General features: G+C 50.1%; 1 protein-coding gene across 1 annotated transcript; it reads left to right on the top strand.

Annotated features, from left to right (window-relative positions):
- Positions 1-216: 216 nt before the first annotated feature.
- On the top strand, positions 217-12,574 carry LOC147103271 (uncharacterized protein C1orf232). The gene is made up of 4 exons (XM_085962733.1): positions 217-477; positions 1,534-1,602; positions 6,859-6,962; positions 10,269-12,574. Exons 1-4 carry the CDS (start codon positions 394-396, stop codon positions 10,573-10,575), a joined length of 564 nt encoding a protein of 187 aa, XP_085818859.1. The 5' UTR covers positions 217-393; the 3' UTR covers positions 10,576-12,574.
- The last annotated feature ends 9,239 nt before the right edge of the window (positions 12,575-21,813 follow it).

Below are 21,813 nucleotides of genomic sequence, written 5' to 3'. Positions count from 1 at the left end.
TCTCAGTTCCCTTATTTTTAAAATTATATTTAATTCGGGTGTGAAACTGCAGCCTTGTCTCCCCGCACACCTCGGCTATAAAGAAATATAATCTTAGGCTGTCTCTGATTCGACAGGCGATGGTGGCGACAGTTTCAGGTCACATGCGCGTCTCCATCACACTGAAATTTTAATGTAACCCGCTGTAGTCAAACAGCCCACTCAGTCTGCCTTGAATCGGTGCCTGAGGCAGGAGGCAGGCTCGAAAGGATAACTGTCTTCATCTTCACAGCCGAGCTTGCGATGCCCAGGGCCCTGAGTGTTTGGTACTAGACTCAGCTCCTGCCCACATTAATGGGCTCCTGACAACATAGCTCAAGTTTTCTGTTAAGTAAAGATCAAAGAACAAAAATAATGAATCAGGGAATCTGGAAAGTTTACAAGAGCAAAGTGCTGAAAAGTTTCACTGCTGACGAGGAGGAAGAAATCAAAGAGCAGGTTTGTGACGCGACTCTTCAAGCACTTCTTTAAAGTAACAGAAAATGCTGGAAATACTCAGCAGACCAGGCACCATCTGGCAATGCCCAGAGTCTGCCAGCCTGGTGAACCGGCAATACCCAGAGTCTGCCAGCCTGGTGAACTGGCAATGCCCAGAGTCTGCCAGCCTGGTGAACCAGCAATGCCCAGAGTCTGCCAGCCTGGTGAACCGGCAATGCCCAGAGTCTGCCAATCTGGTGAACTGGCAATGCCCAGAGTCTGCCAGCCTGATGAACTGGCAATGCCCAGAGTCTGCCAATCTAGTGAACTGGCAATGCTCAGAGTCTGCCAGCCTGGTGAACCGGCAATGCCCAGAGTCTGCCAGCCTGGTGAACCAGCAATGCCCAGAGTCTGCCAATCTGGTGAACTGGCAATGCTCAGAGTCTGCCAGCCTGGTGAACTGGCAATGCCCAGAGTCTGCCAGCCTGGTGAACTGGCAATGCTCAGAGTCTGCCAATCTGGTGAACTGGCAATGCCCAGAGTCTGCCAGCCTGATGAACTGGCAATGCCCAGAGTCTGCCAGCCTGGTGAACCGGCAATGCCCAGAGTCATCCAGCCTGGTGAACTGGCAATGCTCAGAGTTTGCCAGCCTGGTGAACCGGCAATGCCCAGAGTCTGCCAGCCTGGTGAACTGGCAATGCTCAGAGCCTGCCAGCCTGGTGAACTGGCAATGCTCAGAGTCTGCCAGTCTGGTGAACTGGCAATGCTCAGAGTCGAGAAAGTTTACAAAGGCAAAGTGCTGCCTGGCCTGTTGAGTATTTCCAGCATTTTCTGTTTAATCTTCAAGAACTTCCTGCCGCGTTTTGTCTCTTGAGTTCACAGCACTGTTCCGGGAAGATGAAGGATTTACTGAAATTACGAAACATTGGATCAATGATTAAAACTCTTCAAACTGTGAGCAGATGTAAACACTAAGCTGCATTTCCGAAGGTGTTAATGAATCAGTTGAAATGCTGAAATTGTGCAGCAGGTTTTTAGTATCTAACTTGTCAAATAAAACCCTAACATTTCTTTCAGAACAATGACACAGTAGTGGATGTGACTGCGGAGGAAGGGTCCAGTTCTGTCTCACAGTTGGCTAAAAAGGTACAAATTATTCATTTCTAATCCATCATATGAGCTGCATTCATTTCACCAGACTGGTATACTCTGGGCATTGCCAGTTCACCAGTTCAGTAAACACTGAGATCTCCGACCTAGAGAGGATATTACAACTGTGCAGCTGTGACGGTTCCTGAAAGGCTCAACATCTGGTTACTGAGGAAATGTTGACCAGTGGCATCCCAGCATCCTCAGTCTGTACACTTTTCTTGGCTATTTGTCTTTCAATGGAGGATGATGGGAAGCTGCCCAGGTGGCTCACGGGGTGAATGCACCACCCATTACAGTACAGAGTCACACAGACCAGGAGGGTCACAGGTTGGAGGTAGACCAGTCATGGCTGGGGTAGCTACACTTGGCTTGAGTCTCTCTGGATTACAGGGGAAGAACATCTAGCATTCCTGCACTTGATCCCGGTGCACTGACCCCAGCTCCCCTGGGAGGACAGGGCTGTGACGAACACCCTCTTCCTGCACGCACACACTGCTAAACTCACATGTAAAGTGCAAACTTCCAGTGCTTGTGTGTCTCCACTCCCCCCATCCTCCCACCCCCAACTACTTCCCTCCACCCCCAACCCTGCCCGCACATCCCTGGCAGTCACCATCTCTGGGGTGAGGGGGAAAAGAAGGAATGTCAGAGAAAGAAAATAATAGGATAACAGAGGGCTGGCAGTAAGTTACAAGGCTGTCATTTAAGAGAGCAGGTCTGAAAGTGCCATTTAAATCAACAAAAAACTCCAAAGCATATCAGCAGAACCTTGAGATTCAATTATTGCCAAGAACCATTGACAGCTGCTTCTTACTGTAACAATAACCGAGTTTATCGCAGTGTCATTGGGTGAGTGTACAAGTGTGGCTACAGTGTGGGCACAGGTGTGAGGGGCCTCAGCATCTGTACAGGTGTGAGGGGCCGTCAGTGCAGGCACAGGTGTGAAGGGCCATCAATGTGGGCACAGATGTGAGGGGCCGTTAGTGCGGGCACAGGTGTGAGGTGCCATTCAGTGTGGGCACAGGTGTGAAGGGCCATCAATGTGGGCACAGGTGTGAAGAGCCGTCAATGTGGGCACAGATGTGAGTGGCGGTCAGTGCGGGCACAGGTGTGAAGGGCCATCAAAGTGGGTACAGGTGTGAGGTGCCAGTGTGGGCACAGGTGTGAAGGGCCATCAAAGTGGGCACAGGTGTGAGGCGCCATCAGTATGGGCACAGGTGTGAAGAGCCGTCAATGTGGGCGCAGGTGTGAGCGGCTGTCAGTGCGGGCACAGGTGTGAAGGGCCATCAATGTGGGCACAGGTGTGAGTGGCTTTCAGTGCGGGCACAGGTGTGAGGGGTGGTCAGTGCGGGCACAGGTGTGAGGGGCTGTCAAAGTGGGCACAGATGTGAGGCACCGTCAGTGTGGGCACAGGTGTGAAGAGCCGTCAATGTGGGCACAGGTGTGAGGCGCCGTCAGTGTGGGCACAGGTGTGAAGAGCCATCAATGTGGGCACAGGTGTGAGCAGCTGTCAGTGCGGGCACAGGTGTGAAGGGCCATCAATGTGGGCACAGGTGTGAGTGGCTTTCAGTGCGGGCACAGGTGTGAGGGGCGGTCAGTGCGGGCACAGGTGTGAGGGGCTGTCAAAGTGGGCACAGATGTGAGGCACCGTCAGTGTGGGCACACGTGTGAAGAGCCATCAATGTGGGCACAGGTGTGAGGCACCGTCAGTGTGGGCACAGGTGTGAGGGGCCATCATTGTGGGCACAGGTGTGAGGGGCCGTTAATTTGGGCACAGATGTGAGATGCCGTCAGTGTGGGCACAGGTGTGAAGGGCAGTCCGTGTGGGCACAGGTGTGAGGCACTGTCAGTGTGGGCACAGGTGTGAGGGGCCATGTGTGGGCACAGGTGTGAGGGGCCATCAGTGTGGGCACAGGTGTGAGGGGCCATCAGTGCGGGCACAGTTGTGAGCAGCTGTCAATGTGGGCACAGTTGTGAGCGGCTGTCAGTGCGGACACAGGTGTGAGGGGGCTCTCAGTGCGGGCACAGGTGTGAGGGGCTGTCAGTGCAGGCACAGGTGTGAGGCACTGTCAGTGCGGGCACAGGTGTGAGGGGCTGTCAGTGCGGGCACAGGTGTGAGGGGCTGTCAGTGTGGGCACAGGTGTGAGGGGCTGTCAGTGTGGGCACAGGTGTGAGGGGCTGTCAGTGCGGGCACAGGTGTGAGGGGCTGTCAGTGCGGGCACAGGTGTGAGGAGCCCTAACAGTGGGCACAAGTGTGACGATCGTGTGAGGGGCTTCAGTGTGGGGAGTGAATGGCTTGTACACTGACCAACTGCTCAGTGTCTCTTTAAAAGCCCAGTAACTGATCGCTGTCCCATGATATATTCGTGTTACAGTAGAAGAAAGGAGATAGGTGCTGCATAATTTATTGGATATAATCCCTCACCAAAGTCCATTAGATTTCACTGAAATATTTAACAGCAGCAGGTCTCAGTTTTAGGAGCGGGTCCGATGGGCTCAGAGTCCTGTTTCAATACAACAAAAACAGAATACAATCACAAGTTACCCCTCCCTCCAAACCTGGAGAGATCCAATCACATTTAGGCTGTTTTTTCCCCGGAAGTCTCCGCCTTCTTTACAAAAAAAATTTCAAAAATAAATTCCAATCCCCCTCCACCCAGACTCTCCCCGGGGTATGGGACTCTCCCTGGGCTTCCACCTTCCTTCAATGTTCACTTCATGTGTGAACCTCAGCACTAAGTGATACCAGCTATCCAACTGTGCAAAGCATCACAGATCGACTGATCCTGTCTTCATCCTCTACACTGCTCCATCAAACGCTCCCAGGGCAGGTACAGCACGGGTTAGATACAGAGTAAAGCTCCCTCTACACTGCCCCATCAAACACTCCCCGGGCAGGTATAGCATGGGTTAGATACAGAGTAAAGCTCCCTCTACACTGCCCCATCAAACACTCCCAGGCCAGGTATAGCACGGATTAGATACAGAGTAAAGCCCCCTCTACACTGCCCCATCAAACACTCCCAGGACAGGTACAGCATGGGTTAGATACAGAGTAAAGCCCCCTCTACACTGCCCCATCAAACACTCCCAGGGCAGGTACAGCACGGGTTAGATACAGAGTAAAGCTCCCTCTACACTGTCCCATCAAACACTCCCAGGGCAGGTACAGCACGGGTTAGATACAGAGTAAAGCTCCTTCTACACTGTCCCATCAAACACTCCCAGGGCAGGTACAGCACGGGTTAGATACAGAGTAAAGCTCCCTCTACACCGCCCCATCAAACACTCCCAGGACAGGTACAGCACGGGTTAGATACAGTGTAAAGCCCCCTCTACACTGCCCCATCAAACACTCCCAGGTTAGTACAGCATGGGCTAGAAAGAGATTAAATCTCCCTCTGCTCCATATCCCACAGTAGCTTTAATTTATTTTGTGTTGCTAAGTTTTTATCAAATTTCCAACACAGCAGGAGACCATTTGGCCTATCACACCTGTGCTGGAGCACTCCACTCTAATCCCATTTCCTTTTTTATTCTCCCTTTTCCAAAACTTATCCAGTTCACTTTTAAATAATATTACAGAAATGTCAGTCTATCGCTGTTTTTTTTTGCCTCTTTGAGTGATGCCGAGTTCGGGGTCAGTGCTGAAGTGGGCAATCAATGGGCCAATCTCACATCATGCAAGACCCTTACAGCCAGCTGATAAAGGGCTCCTTCATCCCCTGGATGTCAACACAGGTCCCTGAGATGAAAGACTGACTCACTGACCTTGTTCCTCCTTTCTCAGGTTTTTAGACACATATATTCTCATCTACAGCAATCACATTTTGGTTTGAAGCAGTGAAAACATTAACCGTGACAAAACGAATCTGTTTCCGACGTGCCTGATGTCCATGGTCAGCAGGCAGCCTCTGGAGGGAGGATGGCTGAGAGATGGGTAATCAGTTTGGGGCACAAATAAGAACATAAGAAATAGGAGCAGGAGTAGGCCATTCGGCCCTTCAAGCCTGCTCCACCATTCAATAAGATCATGGCTGATCTTCTACCTCAACTCCACCTTCCCGCACTATCCCCATAATCCCCTGATTCCCTTAATATCCAAAAATCCATCGATCTCTGTCTTGATTATACTGAATGACTGAGCATCCACAGGCCTCCGGGGTAGAGAATTCCAAAGATTCACAACCCTTTGAGTGAAGAAATGCCTCCTCATCTCAGTCCTAAATGGCCGACCCTTTATTCTGAGACTGTGACCCCGAGTTGTAGACTCCCCAGCCAGGGGAAACATCCTCCCAGCATCTACACTGTCAAGACCTGGAAGGATTTTATATGTTTCAATGAGATCACCTCTCATTTATCTAAATTCTAGGGGGTATAGGCCTTGTCTCCTCAATCTCTCCTCATAGGACAATCTCCCCATCCCAGGAATCAGTCTAGTGAACCTTTGTTACACTCCCTCTAAGGCAAGTATATCCTTCCTTAGGTAAGGAGACCAAATGACATCCTCTGTGACTGTAACCGTGGTGCACAATCTCTCCTCATCCTTCGCGACCTGTCTGCAGCCTTTGACATGGTTGACCACACTATCCTCCTGCAATGCCTCTCCTCCATTGTCCAGCTGGATGGGACTGCCATCACCTAGTTCCATTTCTATCTATCCAGTTGTAGCCAGAGAATCTTCTGGAATGGCTTCTCTTCCCGCTCCCACACCATTACCTCTGGAGTCCCCCAAGGATCAATCCTTGGCCCTCTCCTATTTCTCATCTACATGCTGCCCCTCAGCGACATCATCCAAAAACACATCAGTTTCCACATGTACTCTGACAACACTCACCACTTCTCTCAACCCCTCCACTGTCTCTGTGTTGTCAGACTGATTGTCCAACATCCAGTCCTGGATGAGCCAAATAAACATTGAGAAGTCCAATGCCATTTTCTTGGTCCCCGCCACAAACTCTGTTCCCTCGCCACCGATTCCATCCCTCTCTGTGGCCACTGTTTCAGGCTGAACCAGACTGTTTGCAATCTCAGCATCCTATTTGACACCGAGCTGAACTTCCAACCCCATAGCCTCTCCATCACCAAGACCGCCTACTTCCACCTCCGTAACATCACCTGTGTCCGCTCTGTCTCAGGCTGAGGGAGGTGAATTGTGGGCCAGGCCAGTTAGTTGTCTGTATTTCCGTTACCTGACAGAAGGATGGACAGGCAGGAGCAGAGCTAGTGATGGTGTTTGTCTGTTTGCAGGTACAAGGGGCCGGTGCAAAGGGATGGAAATGTATGTCCTCGCTCTTCAACAAGGACGATGAACACAAGTTACTCCCGGCTGAGAACACCGCCCCAGTCGAACAGTAAGTAAACTCCATCTTCACAATGACACAAAGTGCAAGCTAATTCAATTTATTATATACCAGTATAAAATGGAATGCCTGGTAGCAGAGAGAAGAAAAGGCCATTCAGCCCATTGAAGTGCATACCTCCAGTACCCTTACTCTCCCACTGAGTCCCCTCCCCAATAACTATCACTCTCCCATTGATGACCCTCCCCAATAACCATCACTCTCCCATTGATGACCCTCCCCAATAACCATTACTCTCCCACTGTGTCCCCTCCCCAATAACCATCACTCTCCCATTGATGACTCTCCCCAATAACTATCACTCTCCCATTGATGACCCTCCCCAATAACCATCACTCTCCCATTGATGACCCTCCCCAATAACCATCACTCTCCCACTGTGTCCCCTCCCCAATAACCATCACTCTCCCATTGATGACCCTCCCCAATAACCATCACTCTCCCACTGAGTCCCCTCCCCAATAGCCATCACTCTCCCATTGATGACCCTCCCCTATAACCATTACTCTCCCACTGAGTCCCCTCCCCAATAACCATCACTCTCCCACTGAGTCCCCTCCCCAATAACCATCACTCTCCCACTGTGTCCCCTCCCCAATAACCATCACTCTCCCACTGATGACTCTCCCCAATAACCATCACTCTCCCACTGTGTCCCCTCCCCAATAACCATCACTCTCCCATTGATGACTCTCCCCAATAACCATCACTCTCCCATTGATGACCCTCCCCTATAACCATCACTCTCCCATTGATGACCCTCCCCAATAACCATCACTCTCCCACTGTGTCCCCTCCCCAATAACCATCACTCTCCCATTGATGACCCTCCCCAATAACCATCACTCTCCCATTGATGACCCTCCCCAATAACTATCACTCTTCCACTGTGTCCCCTCCCCAATAACCATCACTCTCCCATTGATGATCCTCCCCAATAACCATCACTCTCCCACTGTGTCCCCTCCCCAATAACCATCACTCTCCCATTGATGACCCTCCCCAATAACCATCACTCTCCCATTGATGACCCTCCCCAATAACTATCACTCTCCCACTGTGTCCCCTCCCCAATAACCATCACTCTCCCATTGATGACCCTCCCCAATAACTATCACTCTCCCACTATGTCCCCTCCCCAATAACCATCACTCTCCCATTGATGACCCTCCCCAATAACTATCACTCTCCCACTGTGTCCCCTCCCCAATAACCATCACTCTCCCATTGATGACCCTCCCCAATAACTATCACTCTCCCACTGTGTCCCCTCCCCAATAACCATCACTCTCCCATTGATGACCCTCCCCAATAACCATCACTCTCCCATTGATGACCCTCCCCAATAACTATCACTCTCCCACTGTGTCCCCTCCCCAATAACCATCACTCTCCCATTGATGACCCTCCCCAATAACCATCACTCTCCCGTTGATGACCCTCCCCTATTATCCTCTCTGCCATTGATCCCCCTCACCATGTACCCTCACTCTCCTATTAATACCTCTCCCCTAATACCCTCACTCTCCAATTGATGCCCCTCCCCTAGTACTCTAACCCTTCCATTGATGCCCCTCACCTAGTACCCTAGCCCTCCTATCAAAGCCCATCTGCACCAGAAGTCCACACAGTTCTCCAAGGGGTTGGGGGGGGGGGTTCTGACAGTGCATGGAACAGACTCAGCACCACATGAGCACAGCTGCCTTTTGTCTGACCGAATGTGGCAGCATTTTATTAGCCCTTTGATTACCTTTCCATATAGTCGAGACGTTGTCAGATCATGTTACTCTTTCGAAGAGCTGGCACAGGCACGATGGGCCAAATGGCCACCTTCTATGCTGTAAGATTCTATGATTCCATGGACGTGGGCACTGAGTGAAAGCCGAGCTTATACCCACTCAACCACGCAGCCAGGGCAGGAGAGCGGCTCCAAGGGACAGTCCATCGTCACCCAGTCTCGCCAACTTTCCAGCGGCTGCTCAAAGCACTGTTGACAGAGGCGAGGGAGCAGGTCCTTCGCCCGACCTCTCATCAGACTGACTGGGAAATAATAGAGGGAGCTTTTTAATTATTGTAAAACACAAGCGACGGGGCAAGGCATGTTCCCCAGAGGGCTGTGGATGCTCAGTCTTTGAGTATATTCAAGACGGAGATCGATAGGTTTTGGATATTAAGGGAATCAAGGGATATGGGGATAGTGTGGGAAGGTGGAGCTGAGGTAAACGATCAGCCATTGGGCCCTTCGTTCCTGTGTCGGCTCTTTCATTATCACTCGCTATCAATATTGTCGAAATCCCAGTGGCCTCTGGTCCTGACAAATTCAGCAAACCAGACCTCACAATTTAAAACAAGTTTGGTTTAAATGTTACACGTCACGGGAATCAGCCTGGGCCCGTGTTTAACACACTCCTGGTTAGCGTTAATAGTGAGTGTGAACTGTAAGTGTGAACTCCCGTCCTCCTCAAAAGTTGTTAATTTGCACCACGCCCAAAACTAAACAAGAACTACGGACAAAACTGGATAAATAAAAGAACCAGGACAATGGCCAGGGTCCCGGGTCCGTGCTGATAGCGGATCTCAGCGGGAGCAGTGTTGCTGCTCCTGAGCACCGTCCGGTGACTCCAGCTGGGATGGGAGTGTGCCGATCACCAGCTGAGGACAGGATTGTCTCAGTTCAACACTGGTCTAAGTTCACACGTGAAAACCGGCTGCTTGGCCTGGGCTGGGCTGGGCTGATCTGGCCATGGGTCAGTGCGGTCCTGTGGACTGGTCTGGGTTGCTGGATATCATTCTGATCACAGACATGTTTCAGTGCTCAATTGATCTCTCATCAAAACTCATTTTAAGAATTATACATAATTTAAAGCGCGGAGCTAAGGACTTTCCAAAAATAACCAGCCGTGCGCAAGAGTTTGATGGAAATTAGATTTTAATGGTATTGTAAGATGTGGTTAATTTAAAATGTCAAAATGAAACCCGATCTGATCCATTAGACTCGAGAACAGCAGCTCCCCGCATCCCCCTGTTCTCCCATCGAAGCTCTGTCCTATTTCCCTCGGGTTGCTAAATCTAGTTGGATGTATTCCCGTTAAACAGCCTTTTTCCCATCTCCAAAATGTTTATAACTCATGAACAAAAATGTTCCAATAAAATGAAAACAACATACAATTACGTTTAATGCCGCTCTGACTTTCCCCCTGGCTGTAGAGTTCAGGAGATTAGCGTTTAATTGCGGGAGACTCCGGGACAGTCCTGGGGAGTGTCTGACGATCCTGTATTTTCCCCTCTTGTCTCCAGTGTCCTTTCAGAGCCCGCGCCACCAGAGCCCGGCCCCGAGAAGAAACTGACCGGGTTCTGGGACACCTTCGCCACCAAGTGGAACCAGACCGCCGAGGCCAACAGGAGCAGCGAGGGCACAGGCGCGGGAGAGGGCGAGGGCGAGGCGGCGAGCGCCACGCACAGCCAGGGTGGCGGGGCAGAGAACACGCACAGTTCCGGCGAGTATACCAACCTGAAGGAGCCCAGCGACCCCGGCTTCAAGTGGAACTTTGTAACCAGCAAGTTGGCGGAACTGAAAAATAAAAGTATGCAAAAAACCAACTAGATACACACAGAGGATGCGAAGGCTCGTTCGAACAGACTCCAACCCAGCGAAGTGTAACAAGAACAACATTAACGAGCCAAAGTTTCATTAGATGAAGATGTTGGTGTAAGATAACAGGGGACTGTGTGAATAAAACCTGGGAGCTGCTGTTTGAGATGTCAGTAGATTAAAGCTGAACATGTTGGTTTCTACTCCAATCTCCGCTCTTTAAATCGAGGGATAATCGAGGTGTGACACAGCAATGTCACACAAATACTGTAAGATTTTCTAGGCTGACATCGCAGGCTGCCGTTTTCAACTTTTGTGTTGAATAAAGTTATTGGGGCAAGTTTTAGATACACAGGCGGGCTGATAACACACCCGCTCCCCACTCCCCCGACAGGTACCAACCCCCACCCCCACCCCAACCAGGCTGCTCCCGCCCGGCCCCACAAAAATCAGTTTCTAAACTTACCTGCAATGTTTGCGGAGAGGTCCCTTTAAGGACTGCAGGCTCCGCCCACTGGTTTCGGTGCGTTGCCTCCGGTCCCACATTGGGCGCAGGTCCCCAATTCAAATATTGTAATAAATCCCCAGCCTGTGGGCTGGCGGGGGGGTCAGTTCAAAAACATCGACTTGCATTTATATAGCGCCTTTAACATAGTAAAATATCCTAAGGCGCTTCACAGGAGTGAAACAAAATTTGACAGGAACCACAGGTGATCAAAAGCTTGGTCAAACAGGTAGGTTTTAAGGAGTGTCTTAAAGGAGGAGGGAGAGAGGTTTAGGGAGGGAATTCCAGAGCTTGGGGCCGAGGCAGTTGAAGGCACAGCCACCAATGGTGGAGCGATTAAAATCAGCGAAGGAATCCAGAATTGGAGGAGCGCAGAGATCTCAGAGGGTTGTAGGACTGGAGGAGGTTACAGAGATAGGGATGGTCGAGTGGTCTTGAGGCTGACGGGCAGTGGGATTGGGCTGGGGGGTTTAGGTCGTCTCGAGGTGGATGGTAGTGGGACTGCAGCGAACAGATGGAGCCACCGAACTCATTACTGTCCAAGTAACCCTTTAAACACTGCGCTCTCAGCATATTTCAGGATTTGGCTTCGTGTCATTTAATTACAAGTCTGATTGACGGATGAAATATTTACTAATTTCAGCAGTAAATTGTCCAGTGTCCATTTTACTCTCACACCAATACTTTTACTAAATTAGCGACGATGAGAATTTTAACTTATTAGAGTGAAATACGTGGGACAGACCAGTCCCAGTGATCAGTGTGAGGGGCGATAGAGCAAGGTGTGGTATCAAACCCAGCACATGCATACAGGGTGACAGTCTCCTCTCTCTGACAGATGTTAGGGGGCGGAGGCAGAAGCCCCTCATTGTGGGGTAACCTCACCATGATCTGGTCTCCTTTAGGTGTCCCTGCCCAAACTGCTTTTCACGGCTTTGAGACCACTCTGACGACCCGAGACTGGCGCCAGATGCATGGGAGCCCTCGAAGGAGATTCAGGCACTGCCCCACTTGGAGATGTTCTCAGCCTCCTCGGTGCCTGCTCCTTGAGCCAGCCAAGAACTAGCCGGTTCTCCCTAAATCCGCGGCTCAGTCCCTGCTCACCGTCAACCTCAACAACGTTCACAAGCATTTCAAACAGGGAACATTCACCAGCATCCGAGGGGGAAAACACGGGAAGGTGCTGGGTCTGAGCCGGGGCCTGAGTCTGGATTAAACATTCACCTGCCTTCCCTGGCACACCTGCTGCATTGTTCGCAGTTTTTTTCTTTTTATACACTTCCTGTACAGGAGCGCAGAGCTTCGGGCCTGTGCTGGGTTTGTTGCTTTCTATATATTGCATGATTCCTTTATTTTGTCAAAAGTTGCCACTTGCTGTGTAATGAACGTGAATTTACATAAATTGTGTCACGTGCTTCTGATTTCCTCTCTGTGCCCAGCCAAGTCTTTGCTACTGTCAGCTGTGTTTAATGTACCAGTGATATAAAGCACGACATCTTCACGCTGCTCAGTGCATTTCTGTCCTTCTGTTAATTGTAGTGCAGGGTGCCCAGTAGACACTCAGTACTGTGATGTTACACATTGCACTTAACCCACACAAACAGGCTGGACTGGAGCTGATGAGCGGGAGACAGCAGGATGATAGGAAGACTCCACCTGCCCAGCCACAAGCTTCAGTGAACACCACAATCTCTCCCTTTAACGCTCCTCAATCTTTCACCAGAAAGCTGCGCAGCTCCCTCTTGGATTTTCTGACGCTCTCCCTCTGCGCAGTCTGCGGCCAATACCTCCCCCTCTGTGTGAAGCGTTTACACCAAAAGATACCAGAACTGGGTGGTTATGACTATCAGAAGAGACTGAACAGGCTGGGGCTCTTTTCTCTAGAAAAGAGAAGGCTGAGAGGTGACCTGATAGACGTCTTTAAAATTATGAAGGAGTTTGATAGGGTAAACGTAGAGAAGATGTTTCCATTTGTGGGGGAGACCAAAACAAGGGGCCAAAAATATAAGATAAAAACAGAAAATGCTGGAAATACTCAGCAGGCCAGGCAGCATCTGCAGATAGAGAAACAGAGTTAACGTTTCAGGTCGATGACCCTTCGTCAAAAATATAAGATAGTCACTAATAAATCCAAAAGGGAATTCAGGAGAAACTTCTTTACCCAGAATGTGGAATTCGCTGCCACAAGGAGTACTTGAGGCCAATAGCAGGCGCATTTAAGGGGAAGCTAGATAAACAAGAGGGAGAAAGGAATAGAAGGATATGCTGATAGGGTGTGATGAAGTAGGGAGGAGGCTCATGTGGTGCATAAACACTGGCATAGACCAGCTGGGTCGAATGGCCTGTTTCTATGCTGTAAATAGGATGTGAAAGGATCTTGGCGTAGCCTGGAGACAAACGGGACCAGATTGAGGGCCGCTTACCGCAGGTTCGTCTGTTCCCACCTGCACAGCACGTCCCAGAGCTCAACAGGGAACAAGGATTGAAGGACAGGATCCAACAGCGACCGGGAATCACATGGGCGAGTAATGCAGCTCCGTCCCCGCAGAGGAATACCGACACCTCATAATACAGGTCTCCCGCTCAGCGCATCTTCCTCACGGTTGGACCTGTCCTCGGACTCTCCGCTCACATTATGCCAGACACCCAGTTCTAATTTGTTCCAGGGATCTGGTCTCTGAACCTGAAATCAGGGAGAAATCTCCCAAAGTGTGATTTACATCCAGAGTCTGTAGTCGTATGATCGCAGCCCTGAAACTTCAATCACAATTAACACACAGGCTTCAAATAGGCCCGATTTTAAAAGCAAACTTGCCTTTTTTACAAAACAATCCTTTTGGTGGTGGTATCATGCTGGAGTGCTGGAAATAGCAGTGGATGATGGAGTGGTGGAAATAGCAGTGGATGCTGGAGTGCTGGAAATAGCAGCGGATGCTGGAGTGGTGGAAATAGCAGTGGATGATGGAGTGCTGGAAATAGCAGTGGATGATGGAGTGGTGGAAATAGCAGTGGATGATGGAGTGGTGGAAATAGCAGTGGATGCTGGAGTGCTGGAAATAGCAGCGGATGCTGGAGTGCTGGAAATAGCAGCGGATGCTGGAGTGGTGGAAATAGCAGCGGATGCTGGAGTGGTGGAAATAGCAGTGGATGCTGGAGTGGTGGAAATAGCAGTGGATGCTGGAGTGGTGGAAATAGCAGCGGATGCTGGAGTGCTGGAAATAGCAGTGGATGCTGGAGTGGTGGAAATAGCAGCGGATGCTGGAGTGCTGGAAATAGCAGTGGATGCTGGAGTGGTGGAAATAGCAGCGGATGCTGGAGTGCTGGAAATAGCAGTGGATGCTGGAGTGGTGGAAATAGCAGCGGATGCTGGAGTGCTGGAAATAGCAGTGGATGCTGGAGTGGTGGAAATAGCAGTGGATGCTGGAGTGGTGGAAATAGCAGCGGATGCTGGAGTGCTGGAAATAGCAGTGGATGCTGGAGTGGTGGAAATAGCAGTGGATGCTGGAGTGGTGGAAATAGCAGCGGATGCTGGAGTGCTGGAAATAGCAGTGGATGCTGGAGTGGTGGAAATAGCAGCGGATGCTGGAGTGCTGGAAATAGCAGTGGATGCTGGAGTGGTGGAAATAGCAGCGGATGCTGGAGTGGTGGAAATAGCAGCGGATGCTGGAGTGGTGGAAATAGCAGTGGATGATGGAGTGCTGGAAATAGCAGTGGATGCTGGAGTGCTGGAAATAGCAGCGGATGCTGGAGTGGTGGAAATAGCAGCGGATGCTGGAGTGCTGGAAATAGCAGTGGATGATGGAGTGGTGGAAATAGCAGTGGATGATCGAGTGGTGGAAATAGCAGCGGATGCTGGAGTGGTGGAAATAGCAGCGGATGCTGGAGTGCTGGAAATAGCAGCGGATGCTGGAGTGCTGGAAATAGCAGCGGATGCTGGAGTGCTGGAAATAGCAGTGGATGATGGAGTGGTGGAAATAGCAGTGGATGCTGGAGTGCTGGAAATAGCAGTGGATGATGGAGTGGTGGAAATAGCAGTGGATGATCGAGTGGTGGAAATAGCAGTGGATGATCGAGTGGTGGAAATAGCAGTGGATGATGGAGTGCTGGAAATAGCAGTGGATGATGGAGTGGTGGAAATAGCAGTGGATGCTGGAGTGGTGGAAATAGCAGTGGATGATCGAGTGGTGGCAATAGCAGTGGATGATCGAGTGGTGGAAATAGCAGTGGATGATCGAGTGGTGGAAATAGCAGTGGATGATCGAGTGGTGGAAATAGCAGTGGATACTGGAGTGCTGGAAATAGCAGTGGATGATGGAGTGGTGGAAATAGCAGTGGATGCTGGAGTGGTGGAAATAGCAGTGGATGATGGAGTGCTGGAAATAGCAGTGGATGATGGAGTGGTGGAAATAGCAGTGGATGATCGAGTGGTGGAAATAGCAGTGGATGATGGAGTGCTGGAAATAGCAGTGGATGATGGAGTGGTGGAAATAGCAGTGGATGATCGAGTGGTGGAAATAGCAGTGGATGATCGAGTGGTGGAAATAGCAGCGGATGCTGGAGTGCTGGAAATAGCAGCGGATGCTGGAGTGGTGGAAATAGCAGTGGATGATCGAGTGGTGGAAATAGCAGCGGATGCTGGAGTGCTGGAAATAGCAGCGGATGATGGAGTGGTGGAAATAGCAGTGGATGCTGGAGTGGTGGAAATAGCAGTGGATGCTGGAGTGGTGGAAATAGCAGTGGATGCTGGAGTGCTGGAAATAGCAGTGGATGCTGGAGTGGTGGAAATAGCAGTGGATGCTGGAGTGCTGGAAATAGCAGTGGATGATGGAGTGGTGGAAATAGCAGTGGATGCTGGAGTGGTGGAAATAGCAGTGGATGCTGGAGTGCTGGAAATAGCAGTGGATGATCGAGTGGTGGAAATAGCAGTGGATGATCGAGTGGTGGAAATAGCAGCGGATGCTGGAGTGGTGGAAATAGCAGTGGATGATGGAGTGGTGGAAATAGCAGTGGATGCTGGAGTGCTGGAAATAGCAGTGGATGATGGAGTGGTGGAAATAGCAGTGGATGCTGGAGTGGTGGAAATAGCAGTGGATGCTGGAGTGGTGGAAATAGCAGTGGATGCTGGAGTGCTGGAAATAGCAGTGGATGATGGAGTGGTGGAAATAGCAGTGGATGCTGGAGTGGTGGAAATAGCAGTGGATGCTGGAGTGCTGGAAATAGCAGTGGATGATCGAGTGGTGGAAATAGCAGTGGATGATCGAGTGGTGGAAATAGCAGCGGATGCTGGAGTGCTGGAAATAGCAGCGGATGCTGGAGTGGTGGAAATAGCAGTGGATGATGGAGTGGTGGAAATAGCAGTGGATGCTGGAGTGCTGGAAATAGCAGTGGATGATCGAGTGGTGGAAATAGCAGTGGATGATCGAGTGGTGGAAATAGCAGCGGATGCTGGAGTGCTGGAAATAGCAGTGGATGATGGAGTGGTGGAAATAGCAGTGGATGATCGAGTGGTGGAAATAGCAGTGGATGATCGAGTGGTGGAAATAGCAGCGGATGCTGGAGTGCTGGAAATAGCAGCGGATGCTGGAGTGGTGGAAATAGCAGTGGATGATCGAGTGGTGGAAATAGCAGCGGATGCTGGAGTGCTGGAAATAGCAGCGGATGATGGAGTGCTGGAAATAGCAGTGGATGCTGGAGTGGTGGAAATAGCAGTGGATGCTGGAGTGGTGGAAATAGCAGTGGATGCTGGAGTGGTGGAAATAGCAGTGGATGATGGAGTGGTGGAAATAGCAGTGGATGCTGGAGTGCTGGAAATAGCAGTGGATGATCGAGTGGTGGAAATAGCAGTGGATGATCGAGTGGTGGAAATAGCAGCGGATGCTGGAGTGCTGGAAATAGCAGCGGATGCTGGAGTGGTGGAAATAGCAGTGGATGCTGGAGTGGTGGAAATAGCAGTGGATGATCGAGTGGTGGAAATAGCAGTGGATGCTGGAGTGGTGGAAATAGCAGTGGATGATGGAGTGGTGGAAATAGCAGTGGATGCTGGAGTGGTGGAAATAGCAGTGGATGATCGAGTGGTGGAAATAGCAGTGGATGATCGAGTGGTGGAAATAGCAGTGGATGCTGGAGTGGTGGAAATAGCAGTGGATGATCGAGTGGTGGAAATAGCAGTGGATGCTGGAGTGGTGGAAATAGCAGTGGATGATCGAGTGGTGGAAATAGCAGTGGATGCTGGAGTGGTGGAAATAGCAGTGGATGATGGAGTGGTGGAAATAGCAGTGGATGATCGAGTGGTGGAAATAGCAGTGGATGATGGAGTGGTGGAAATAGCAGTGGATGATCGAGTGGTGGAAATAGCAGTGGATGCTGGAGTGCTGGAAATAGCAGCGGATGCTGGAGTGCTGGAAATAGCAGTGGATGATGGAGTGGTGGAAATAGCAGTGGACGATCGAGTGGTGGAAATAGCAGTGGATGCTGGAGTGCTGGAAATATCAGTGGATGATCGAGTGGTGGAAATAGCAGTGGATGATCGAGTGCTGGAAATAGCAGTGGATGCTGGAGTGCTGGAAATAGCAGTGGATGCTGGAGTGCTGGAAATAGCAGTGGATGCTGGAGTGCTGGAAATAGCAGTGGACGATCGAGTGGTGGAAATAGCAGTGGATGCTGGAGTGGTGGAAATAGCAGTGGATGATGGAGTGCTGGAAATAGCAGTGGATGCTGGAGTGCTGGAAATATCAGTGGACGATCGAGTGGTGGAAATAGCAGTGGATGCTGGAGTGCTGGAAATAGCAGTGGATGATCGAGTGGTGGAAATAGCAGTGGATACTGGAGTGCTGGAAATAGCAGTGGATGATGGAGTGGTGGAAATAGCAGTGGATGCTGGAGTGGTGGAAATAGCAGTGGATGCTGGAGTGCTGGAAATAGCAGTGGATGATCGAGTGGTGGAAATAGGAGTGGATGATCGAGTGGTGGAAATAGCAGTGGATGCTGGAGTGGTGGAAATAGCAGTGGATGCTGGAGTGGTGGAAATAGCAGTGGATGATCTGTTGAATGTGGAGGGTGGAAGATGAGGACAAGCAGGACCCTATCGTAGATCTGGGAGGGAGGGAAAGTGGTGAGGGCGCAATTGCGGGAAATAGGACGGTCCACTCTTCCATCACTTGAGCCGTGGGACATCCTATCCCAATGAATGGCCAATCGCACTGCATGAGGCTCAATGATCTATCTCACCGAATCCAGGAAGGATGGTCTGAGAGTCTTTGCTGAGCTTGGATGGAGGGATATCCGATTACATTTATTAGAGGGGATACTGCCTGGTCCCACTGAGGGGTGTCCTAATCGGCTGATTGGGGAGGTGTATAGCCTACGTATTGAGTCGGGTTCAGTTGGTGAATGGTTTCTGTTGTTAAGTGAAGAGGAATTGATAGCTCACTTTCTCCCCCCACAACGTGGGTAGCCCTATTCCATTGAACAAATGGAGAGAACAGCCTATCCCTTTGAGCAGAGGGGGATTTTGGCCTATCCCAGTGAATGGAGAGTTGTCTGTCTCATTGAGTGATGGGGAAATGGCCTGTCTTGCAGACTGGAGGAGGGACCATCTATCCATTGAGTAATTTGGTGATCAATCTCACTGAGTAGAGGGGGGAATGGGCTGGTGTGTTCCACTCATTGAAGGACCTATGGCAGTGGAACAGTGGTAAATCCCACTGAGTGCAGAGGGAACAGCCTATTCCATTAAATGAATATAAATTTGTAAAGTTGCCAAGTTTGCTTCTTCCTCTGCAGATGATCTCATTACCCTAGAAAGGGGCAAAACACCACGACAAAGATGACGTTTTGAAGAAGGTTTCGACCCGAAACGTCAACTCAAATTTCTCTCCACGGATGTTGCCTGACCTGCTGAGTTTTTCCAGCATTTTCTGTTGTTATTACGACAAAGATGACCCCTGTTTGTAATGCTGTCTCCACTGCTGTCCTCTATTCATATCGGAAGACGATAAACCTTTCATCAGGCCACACAATTTCGGGACTGTGCCACACCAAGGATGGTTACACTGAGAATCAGGCACTCCAACTCCCAAAAAACATTGAAATTTTCTTTGGTTAAATCTGTTTATTATAAAGTTATAAAAATGTGCAAAAATACATCCGTTTACAAATTGAATTCAGAAGTATAATACGGTAATAACTTTGGTGTTGAAAACCATCTCAAGGCGCTTCACAGAAGTGCAATCAATAAAAATGGATGTTGAGCCAAAGGAGCTATTACATGGGGTGACTAAAGAACTGGTCAAAAAGATGGGTTTTAAGGAGGGTCTTAAAGGAGAAGAGGGAGCTTGTGGGGCCTCGGCAGCTGAAGGCACAGCCCCTAATGGGGTGGCAAAGGGAGAGGGTTGCATAAGAGGCACTAAGAATCTGGAGGGAGTTGTAGGAGGTTACAGAGATAGGGAGGGACAAGGCCAGGAAGGGATTTAAACACAAGGATGAGAATTTTAAATGAGGCATTGGGGACTGGAAACCAACATAGGTCAGAGAGGATGGGATGATGGGCGAGCAGGACTTGGTACGGGACAGGATATCGGCAGCAGAGTGTTGGATGTGCTGAAGTTTAAGAAGGGTGGAGAATGGGAGGATGGCTAGAAAAGCATTGCAATAGTTGAATCTGGAGGTGACAAAGGCAGGGATGAGGGTTTCATCAGCAGATGAGCTGAGGCAGGGGCAGGGACCGGCGATGTTACGGAGGTGGGAGTAGGCGTCTTTGTGATTTAGAAGATAGGGAGTTGGAAGCTCAGCTCTGTGTCAAATAGGATGCCAATGCTGGAAATAATTTGGTTCAGCCTGCGGCAGTAGCCAGGAGGGGAATGGAATTGATGGCAAGGGTATAAAGCTTTTGGCGAGGACCGTAGACTATGGCGTTGATGTTCACAATGTTCAGCTGGAGAAAATTACAGCTCATCCAAGACCTGATTTCAGACAAGCAGTCGACCAACACAGAGGCAGTGCAGCGACCGAGAGGTGGTGGAGAGGTGGATTTGGGTGCCATCAGGAGGTAATGATGTGGAACCAAAGGAGGCCAGCCCCAAAGTGTTGCACAACGGTGGAGAGACTTTGGAGGAGGATGGTGTGGACAACTGTGTCAAAGGGTGCAGAGAGGTTGAGGAGAATGAGGGATAACGTATCATGGTGACAGTAACAGAAGGCGTCATTTGTGTCTTTGGTTAGTACTATTTCAGTGCTGTGGCAGGGGCAGAAACCTGATTGAAGAGATTCAAAGGAGGAGGTGCGGGAGGGACGGGCATGGATTTGGGAAACGAGAAAGTTTTGTTTCATAATGCTCCTGTAAAGTGCCTTGGGACATTTTACTGTGTTAAAGGTGCTATATAAATGCAAGTGGTTGTTGAACCAGCTCCGCACTGGAGCTATGCACTGTAATCCCATTTCCCCACTCTGTCATGGTATTCTCTAATATTTTTTGTCTAAGTCTTTTGTTATGCCATATTTATTCCAATGTTGGGAGGACTCGTAAAAATCAACATTTCATTGTGCAGTACACACGTCTGCTGCATATATGACAAATAAAATTGAATTGAATTAATTGCTTTAGATGTTGCAAATGGCTTTCAACAGCACGTTGTAGCAATGGATTCCATATTCTTATAACCTATTTGTGAAAAGGTTTCTTCTGAATTAATGAGATCGACTCATTTCGTGCCTTAAGCCTTCTCCCCATAAACACCAGTCCTGATACGAGCAGAGTTTTACTCCACCCACTCCAATAGGACAGGATTTTCTTCAGTTTCCTTGCACAGATTGTAACAAGAATACCAGGCCTGTCCGAGACATCGGAGCTGTGTTTTAGAGAGTTTAAACACCTGTGGCTTAGAACCGTGTAGCTCAATGTGGGATCAGTCCGCACTCGTGCGAAGGGGAAAATTCTTTATAAAAGCAAACAGGACCGGCTGCTGTCTAGAGCGAAGTGTTCCAGCGCTCGGCTGCTGTCTGGAGCGAAGTGTTCCAGCGCTCGGCTGCTGTCTGGAGCGAAGTGTTCCAGCGCTCGGCTGCTGTCTGGAGCGAAGTGTTCCAGCGCTCGGCTGCTGTCTGGAGCGAAGTGTTCCAGCGCTCGGCTGCTGTCTGGAGCGAAGTGTTCCAGCACTCGGCTGCTGTCTGGAGCGAAGTGCTCCAGCGCCCGGTTGCTGTCTGGAGCGAAGTGTTCCAGCACTCGGCTGCTGTCTGGAGCGAAGTGTTCCAGCACTCGGCTGCTGTCTGGAGCGAAGTGTTCCAGCGCCCGGCTGCTGTCTGGAGCGAAGTGTTCCAGCGCTCGGCTGTTGTCTGGAGCGAAGTGTTCCAGCGCTCGGCTGCTGTCTGGAGCGAAGTGTTCCAGCGCTCGGCTGCTGTCTGGAGCGAAGCGTTCTCGCACTCGGCTGCTGTCTGGAGCGAAGCGTTCTTGCACTCGGCTGCTGTCTGGAGCGAAGCGTTCTCGCACTCGGCTGCTGTCTGGAGCTGGGTGTTCTCGCACTCGGCTGCGATTGGAATGCAGTGTTCTAGCACCGTCTTTTGTGATCTGGAATGGAGTGTTCTCGCACAGTGTTTTGTGATCTGGAGCGGATTGAGGAGCACTGTCTCCTGCTATCTGGAGCAGGCGAGATGGCACTGAGTGTTTTTCATTCAGTTTAACATTATGGAATTTGCACTCTGATAGACCAGTTACAGTTACACTGCAGTTTTTGTTAATGAGAAGCGATTTTAAC

Source organism: Somniosus microcephalus, chromosome 20 (assembly GCF_052327205.1).
Source record: "Somniosus microcephalus isolate GS21.2 chromosome 20, FLI_Smic_1.0, whole genome shotgun sequence".
Lineage (NCBI taxonomy): Eukaryota > Metazoa > Chordata > Chondrichthyes > Squaliformes > Somniosidae > Somniosus > Somniosus microcephalus.
Note: the sequence above shows the minus strand (reverse complement) of the source record. Positions and strands in the feature narration are given on the sequence as shown.

Excerpts from the sequence above, each read along its gene's own strand:
- LOC147103271 (XM_085962733.1), top strand. The coding sequence starts at position 394 with ATGAATCAGGGAATCTGGAAAGTTTACAAGAGCAAAGTGCTGAAAAGT. Across the intron at positions 1,603-6,858 it reads TCTCACAGTTGGCTAAAAAG|GTACAAGGGGCCGGTGCAAA; the intron begins GTACAAATTATT and ends GTCTGTTTGCAG. Across the intron at positions 6,963-10,268 it reads AACACCGCCCCAGTCGAACA|TGTCCTTTCAGAGCCCGCGC; the intron begins GTAAGTAAACTC and ends TCTTGTCTCCAG.